At 41.4% G+C, this 8,795-nt stretch overlaps 1 protein-coding gene across 1 annotated transcript in view; it reads left to right on the top strand.

Moving 5' to 3' along the window:
- The first annotated feature begins 3,227 nt into the window (after positions 1–3,227).
- Positions 3,228–8,795, top strand: part of LOC117802939 (RNA polymerase-associated protein CTR9 homolog) — an 8,619-nt gene continuing 3,051 nt past the window's right edge. The window contains exons 1-3 of the mRNA XM_034663774.1: positions 3,228–3,872; positions 5,111–5,209; positions 8,615–8,783. Of these exons, the coding sequence (XP_034519665.1) occupies positions 3,843–3,872; positions 5,111–5,209; positions 8,615–8,783 (298 nt within the window). The 5' untranslated portion in view covers positions 3,228–3,842. The remainder of the gene's footprint in view (positions 3,873–5,110; positions 5,210–8,614; positions 8,784–8,795) is intronic.

The following is an 8,795-nucleotide window of genomic DNA, read 5'->3' as shown; positions in this document are numbered from 1 at the left end:
CTCTGTGATTTATGGGAAACTGAAATCATGTGTTTCTGGTTAGTTTATACTTTAAAGCACCAAAATGTTATTTTGTAGAGCTATTTCAATGTCCAAAGAGTTCTTCAAAGATGTTTTTCTTAGAAATAGAGGTCAACATTGTGCCCAGGAAAAACAATCCCCAGACCCTAAGGACCAGGTTTGGCTTGAGATTGCAAGTCCTTAAATTTGCAGAAGACATTCAATTCAGCCAACTAGATGTCACATCCACCAGAAGAATCCCAAAAATCTGATCAGTACGCCCTGTGGGGAAGCCTGCCATTACCTTTGGGGTATGCCACAAAGAGTTTACATTCATTCTTTTGAGGAAATTCTGTTTGAGAAGTCATTTTGCTCACAAGACCAATAATTCAGAGTTTATTTTTCTATTCAAGCATAGCATCTTTTGAGTATTGCTAGACAATGTATGAAAAGATGTACTTGAAGAGATGCCCATCCTGCTTTGAAATCTTAAACCTGACTACAAAATGTTCTTACTATACAGTGCACAGTACACTAACTCAAAATTTGGGTATTATTCTGAAACCAAGGAAAATCTGAAAACAAGCTATGTCCCTCAGAGCTCTCCAAAAGCGTTCACTTTTCCTGCCTGCCCCCTGCTCCCCATGCCCTCCCTGTCTCCTTTAACTCTTTGTCACTTACTCTCCCATAAGAGAGTAGTGACTGGTCCACCTCCATCAACACACTAACTCCGAGCCCAAAGGAAGCCATCACCATCTTCAGGAGATCATCCTACACCAGGGAATCTAATAGTTGATGAACTGGGGTGCTTGAACTTTAATATACACACTGTGGGTATTGTATACACCATTTGGATGACTTAATGGCTTATCACACATTTAGGAATAATTTATTTCTAAATATGGATTCATTTTAAATTCATAACTTACGGTTAGGTTATGAAATGCATCTTAGCATGTTATAGAAGAAGGGTCATCTCTTCTCAAAAACAATTATCTAAAATACAATTAATACTGGGGCACCTGCATAGCACAGAATCAGTTAAGCATCTGACTCTTGGTTTCAGCTCAGGTTGTGACCTCGGGGTCATGAGAGAGCCCCATGTCAGGCTCTGTGCTCAGCACGCAGTCTACTTGAGATTCTCTCTTCCTTTCCCTCTGCCCCTCCCACTCATGCTCTCTCTCTCTCTAAAAAATAAATAAATCCCTAAAAAAAAAATAAAATTACTACTATTACTACTGTTATCTGTATACGTGAGCTATTATAAAATAATGTGACTTTTTTTTTTTTTTTTACAAAAGCATCAGAATTCATAGAATATCCATCACGGAAGCAAGAGGTAGCAGCAAAGGCAACCATAAAAAGCAAAGACACAGTAAAGTTGCCTTGAATGAGTCATGGTACTAAAGAGGAAACAAGGAGTAACCCCATCTGAGGATGTTCTGCCAATTCAGAAGTAAAAGGGTGGAGCCAAATGTTGGCCACGTGAGAATCTAGCAGGGTGTCAACTTACCATTTAATAACACTTTTAGAACTACACCAAGATACCAAATGCAGTGGGCATTGTCATCCAGTTGGTTCAACTTACTTATACTGTGTCTTCTCATAGCAGCAACTGTATCTAATTTTACATGATAATAATTTCAGATGGAGAGAGTTGATAAAGGTCGCCATAGTGACACTTTTTTGTCTCCATGGTGACACTCACAAATGGTAAAGACCCTTAAATTTAATTTTATTTAAAGTTCCAAAAGATTTTTTCCCCTCAGACTAAATAATATAATAAAACAACTTTAGTTGTTCTATCTTCTATTACTCTTATGAAATCAAAGGAAGAAGAAAAGTTAAAAAAAAAAAAAGGACTACATAAAAATTCTTTAGAACTGGTATAACATGGATTTGTTTTTCTTGCCTGGAAAACAAACAAATGGCCTTCGATAAATAATAACAGTGTCTGATAATTAAACATCCACTCTTTTCTATCTGTTCTTCTATTCAGTCTACAAGATAGACATTTGTCCTGTTTCTTCAGATAAGAAAACTGAGAAGCTGAGGAGTTGGTTTTTCTTAAGGTCACAAAGCTGGTAAAGGGTGGGGCTGGGATTTAAAAGGTTGTCTGACTCCAAAACTCCTACCAGGCCTGGGAAGATACTCCATTTATTAAAGGGTTTCAGCTGAATCGACACTTATTCAACTTCACAAAAATTGGTCGAGATTCAGGAAGAAGTCAAGTAAGACATGAATTTCACCTCCCGTTGTCCAGAGAGGAATTCAAGAAGACTCAGTCAGTCACACCATTGCTAGGAAAACGTAAGCAAATGAAAGAAAGTATAGAAGGAAAAAAATGGTGAAGAAAGTTTAGAGCTCAGAAGTATGGACAGTAAGCCAAGAAGATAACTAAAAGGTAAGGTGACAGTAAAATATAAACAATACAAGCTTAGAATTCTTGGACAGGGCTAAAAGTATCTCTGTCTTTATAGACTAGGCGTATACCAGAGAAGCTGGAAAAAACAGTTTCTTGAAATAAAATCCTATTTTTCATTAACTTCATTTTTAAAAGGACAGCTATTTTATTCCTAATTTCCTTTGATGTGCAATGGAAACATTGATGAGCCTTCGTGTTCCCATTGGCAGAGATGAGTTTCAGAACATTCCGACTCTGCTTTCAGCTGTTCAAGGGAGAGTGGCCAGATCATCAGAGCCAGACTTCTTCCAGGAAACCCCTTTTTATCTGGGAGTCTCCACTTGACCATCACTTACACCACCCTTGAACACCATGTCACACCCCCGGTTCCAGTCATTCTGTTCCCTTCTGGTCCTTTCTGTGCAGAAGGTCCCTTATTGAGTTAAGTTCTTTGTAGACTTGTCTGAGAGACATTCGGGACGTAAAAGTGACAAAGTTTAAAAATTTATTTAATCAGATTATCTGATTGAATCAAAACATTGACTACAGTTTAATCATGTTCTACAATGAAAACAGTAATTAAAATGTATTTAATCAAAGTCTATAATTTATTCAAAACACTGATTACAGGTTTAATCAAATTCTTCAATAATTTTATTAAAATCACAAATCTAGCAGATTCTCATATCCCAAGAACGGAAAATACACACACACAAACACGCACACACACAACACCGGAACTATCCCAAGGCTACAGAATTCATTGTAACATTTATATTTAAACTGATCAGAAAGGTAGCACAGGTATGACTTGCGCCTGTATCTGCTAAAGGAGGAGGGGCTGAGGAATGAATGATTGAACTATTGAGGGCAATCTGGAGCAGAAGACAGCGGCCGAGCCCGGGGCGCGGAGGCGGAGCCCCGGTCGGACACGACTGCCAGAATTGGCCGGGGGTCCCACGGCCATCAGTGGCCAGGCCCCTAACCCTCGCCTCATTCGTCGCCCCGCCCACCGCGGGTCGGACGCCTGCGCCTTCAGCGCGTTTATTCTGGCTGCGCCAGTGCGGGTCTGACTCAGCATCCGCAGACCCACCGAGGATCTGACCCGCTCCCGAAAACTTCCACGCCGTCGTCCCACAGTCAAGGAGACGCGGGAGCCACAGGCTGAACCGGCCATCCGACAGACCCTCCCGCCGGGAAAGCTTCCCGGGGCAGGGGGCGGGGCTAAGGGAAGTGGCCGGCCGCCGTCTGCTGTTCGCTGTTTAACGGCTGACGGGAAAGAGAAGCCCGAGCTCTGGCAGCGCCGCGGGGCGGCAGTCACGACCTGAGCCGGGGCCGCTGCTAGCCTCCAGACGAGCCACAAGCCAGGAGAACCGGCCGCAGAGCGGAGGGGCGAGACGCCCGCTGGCCTTCTGATCTCGTCCTGTCGCGGGGCTCCATGGAGATTCCCCTCCGGGACACTGACGAGGTAAGTGTCGAGTATGGGGGAGGGTGGGGACTGTGAACTTGGACGATCCCCGCCTCCCCCCTTCTTTTCACTTCGCCTCCAAAGCGAGAGTACCTTCTCCCCCAGGATCCCAGGTCGAAATCCCCGACCGAAGCCGCACTCACCTCCTACCCCAGCTCCTCCCCCCTTTCAGTCTGGCAACATCACGTCCCCGCAGCCTCGGGGCCGCCCCGAGGAGTTCGTGAAAGCTCCTTTCCTACCTGTTGCTAGGTGACAGCACTCTGCTCTTCCTCATTTGTCGGGCGCGGGGGGGTGGGGGTGGGGGTGGGGTGTGAGAGTGCGCATAAATTGTAAGGCGCCTCAAGGTAAAAGGTGGGCGCTGATGTCACCGTGGTCTCTGCTGCTCAAACTGTCTTTCCCTGAGAATACATAGGATGTCGCCCTTTATCCCTTAGAAACTCGAGCCTGTCGTGGTGCACCGTGTCCACCACACAGGGCTCCAAAGGCGAACTGGAGACCCCGAGATCTACCCGCCACGGTGTGCCCATAGAATTAACCCTCTCCCCCTTCGGTTCGCCTCGGCATGGGTACCCTGTGGCTTGTCTGAGTAAAGCCCTCAGCGTTGATGTTGTCTATATCCAGTATATCTCATGCTCTCATTTTTGTTTGAGATAAAATGTTGAGATATAACTGACAGCATAAAATCCAGTGGTTTTCAGTAGTATTGTTGTAAAGTTGTGTGACCATCACCATCTATCTAATTCCAGAACACTTGCCTACTGTTATTGTTTGTGCCCACATTCAGGAGTGTGTGTGACACACAAATGCTGTCTCCCTGATGGATGTGTCCGGTGCCATTCAACTTCGCATTGCCTCTAGGATTGTGCTTCTCAAGTAGTCAGGCCTCTGGCATCAGAGTCTCAGGGGTGCTTGTCTGCACTTCACCTGGATTAAATGTTAGGCAGGGTTTTGTTTTGTTCTTCCTGAGTAAGCAACACTTTTGTAACATTTTATAGTTCTGGTGATTTGAAGACATCTAGCAGTATTTGTTGGCTTCTCCATGCTTTTACCTTAATATTTTCATATGCCCTCTTTGACATGTGTGCCTTAAATATGTCTTAACATATATACTTGCTCAGCCTTGTGGCAAGTGAACACAAACCCTATGTATATCCATACTGATGTGTACTCTGAAAAGCAGAAAAGAAGAAATGTGAATTTGAAGAAATAAGAGTCAAAACCTGCATTTTGTGTTTTAGGTCATTGAACTTGACTTCGATCAGTTACCGGAGGGAGATGAAGTTATCAGTATTCTGAAACAGGACCACACACAACTGCACATATGGATTGCTTTGGCGGTCAGTGTTTATGTAACAAATATTTTTTATATGTTGACTGGGAAAAATATTTGGTTTCTATTTTCAGATATAGTAATAGCCAGCTTGGGAGCAGGATAAGTCAATTGTACCATATGTATGGAAGTTAATTGTATTACCAGTCATAGAATAAGAAGGCCGGTTTCCTAAATGATATACTACTCCACTGGTAAATTAGTTTATGTTGGTAAAAGCAAAATTCATTTACGTTAAATAGTACTCTGTACTGTGTATTTGATTATTTATTAATTACTCAGTGAAGACTAGCTTATGATTTGTAGATAATCCGAGAAAAGACAAGGTGCCACCATGTAAACATTGTTACTTAACATCGTTTTCCCATAAGAGAGTGTAGAAGGTGATTCTATTCCAGGCTAACTCACAAAATCCCTCTGGATGAAGTTTATCTCGGGCTTGTTGTTTGTCCTGTTCGGTCCCTTCCATAACGTAAACCCTACTGGAGATTCTCAGGAGAATCACCTCAGCCTAAAGTTCTAACACCCTTCGCTCTCCCCAGCACCAACTGCCTAATGTTTCCCTTTCATGAGGACATCATAATACATTGTTCTGGTACTGTAATATAGGCTATAGTAAAATCATTTTTTTTTTAAGCAAGTGTGCCCGGGTCCCTTTTGTGTAAAGATACATAGGAGGCTCCTCCTATTATCTTGAAAGGAGAAGTTGATCTACAGTTGGGCTTATATGCAATGCTCAAGCCTAACTGTTAAGAATGCATTAGATAAGGATTTGCAGAGAAATAGTTTTAGTGACAATAGTGCCTTTCTGAAGTGTGAAGTTTTCCTGGTCTATGGAGAACCAGCCACTAATGCTTGTCACACAGTTTTTAAAGCCGGAGGGGAATTTAGATTTTTTTTTTTACAAATGCCTCCTTGAGCAGCACTTACAGGAAAAATGGGGGATTGAAGGGTTAGTGTGGCACCTCTGGTAAGATTGATGAAACACTGTGGGCTGTCGCGTGTTACAGAGAAAAGAGTGTATAGGCTTTGGGATTAGAGAGGCCTCTGTTCACATTCGCACTTGGCTGCTAACTAGCTGTGTGACCTTAGACAAATGATTACCTTCTCATCTAAAATGTGGGGATGTTAGCATTCATTTTAAGGGTGATTATACAGATTAGAAATAAGTATATAAAGCTCCTGGCATAATCTGTGGTCCACGGTAGGTGGGTGATAAATGATGGATCTTCCTTTTAGTATTATTGAATGAAACAGATGGCCAGGGATGTTATCCAGCAGGCCCAAAGTCATGGATAATTTTGATAGATCTAGAACCAGAACCTAAGTTTTCTGTTTAGAATTCTATATCCCCCTCATTATTGCTTTTTCTCTTGGGCTCTGATTTAGTTTGAAATCAACTATTGCTAGGTAAGTAGTAATTTGGAAACATATGGTGATTATCACTTTTTTTAACAACTTTATTAGGCATGATTCACCTACAATAAGCTGCACATATTTGACATGTACCATTTGAGAAGTTTTAGCATATTTCACACCTGTGAAATCACTACTACATTCAAGATAATGAATATATCTATCACCCCCAAAACCTTCCTCCAAACTCTTCCCCACACCCCATAGCGCTCAGCCAATCCTTGATCTGCTTTTGGTTTCTAAAGATTGCATGTTCTACAGTTTTTATACCAACGGAATCATTATGGTATGTACTCTTTTTGGTCTGGCTTCTCTCACACGGCATAATTATCTTGAGACTTATCCACATTGTAGCATGTATCGGTGGTTCTTTTTTCTGCCGAGCAGCCGCCGTTGTACAGATAGACCACAGCTTGTTTGTCCATTCACCTGTTGATCAACAGTTGAGTTGTTTCCAGTTTTTGGCTGTTACAAACAGAGTTCCTATAAATGTTTGTGTGTAGCTATTTGCATGGACATATGCTTTTAATAATTCTAATTTGATTCTTTACCTCAAGCAAGGAGAAGCGGAAGAGTTTGTAAAGTTGTTGGAAGCAGCACGTATAGATGGCAGTTTGCACTATAGAGACCCTGAGAAAGACCAGGTGACTTGCTTGGATACATTGGCAGGCAATTATGTACAACAGGCTTGGAAGGAAAAGAATAAGGACAATAAGAAAGATCTTATTACACAGGCAACCCTGTTGTATACCATGGCTGATAAAATTATTATGTATGATCAGGTGAATAAGTCAGATTTCTTTGAATTCATGAAAGAGGAAAGAATACCACATGAGAGTAAAATGTGTGTGTGATAGGCAATGGAATTTTTTTTTGAAAAGAATTTTTCTTAAAATAACGTGGTTAATAATAAAAATATCAAAAGAAGAATTCCCTGTTAAAATTGGAATTTCTTTGGTTGCTGTACTGTCGAAGTAATGTGGGCAAATTTAGCATATATAAAACTTATCCACAGGTTGAGTCAGTAATTCCATCATCTCCGGGTGAATTTCAAGCATATTTTAAAATTTTTTTATTTAAAATTGATTTAATTAACATGTACTGTACTATTAGTTTCAGAGGTAGAGTTTAGTGTTTCATCAGTTGCATATACTACCCAGTGCTCATTAGCTCAAGTGCCCTCCTTAATGTCCATCCCCCCACCAATCTCCCCTCCAACAACCCTGTTGTTTGTTTCCTGTGATTAAGAGTCTCTGTGATTTGCCTCCCTCTCTGTTTTCATCTTATTTTATTTTTCCTTCCCTTCGCCTGTGTTTGTCTGATTTGTTTCTTCAATTCCACATATAAGGGGCTCCTGGGTGGCTCAGTCGTTAAGTGTCTGCCTTCAGCTCAGGGAGTGATCCTGGCGTTCTGGGATCGAGCCCCACATCAGGCTCCTCTGCTGTGAGCCTGCTTCTTCCTCTCCCACTCCCCCTGCTTGTGTTCCCTCTCTCACTAGCTGTCTCTCTCTCTCTGTCAAATAAATAAATAAAATATTAAAAAAAAAAGATTCCACATATGAGTAAAATCATGGTATTTGTCTTTCTCATTTCTCTTAGCAGGATACTCTCTGGTTCCGTCCATGTCGTTGCAAATGGCAAGATTTAATTCTTTTTGGTGGCTAAGTAATACTCCATTGTATATATATATACACCACATCTTTATCCATTCATCTGTTGATGGACATCTGGGCTTCATATTTTGGCTATTGTGGAAGAATGAACTTTTCTTTTTGTCATTGTTTCTGGCACAGAAGACTTGCATTTCTGGATAATTTCTTGATTTGTAATTAAGAATTGCCCATTGGTAGTTTTTAAACACATTACAGTTGATAGAGGAATTTATGTGATACTCTATCTCCTTCCTATATGGTTTTCATTTTAGTGTTACACTTTCATGTTAAATTGTGTTTGCTCCTTGGTAAAGTCAAGTCTAAGATGATATATTACTTTTTCAGAACCATTTGTTGGGAAGAGCCTGCTTCTGCCTACTTGAAGGTGACAAAATGGATCAGGCTGATGCGCGGTTTCATTTTGTACTCAACCAGTCTCCAAATAATATCCCAGCCCTTCTTGGTAAGTCAGTTTTGGCAACCATCTTAGGAAACTATCTTTCATCATATGCCTGTAATATGTTTC

The sequence above is a fragment of the Ailuropoda melanoleuca genome, chromosome 7, assembly GCF_002007445.2.
Source record: "Ailuropoda melanoleuca isolate Jingjing chromosome 7, ASM200744v2, whole genome shotgun sequence".
Lineage (NCBI taxonomy): Eukaryota > Metazoa > Chordata > Mammalia > Carnivora > Ursidae > Ailuropoda > Ailuropoda melanoleuca.
Note: the sequence above shows the minus strand (reverse complement) of the source record. Positions and strands in the feature narration are given on the sequence as shown.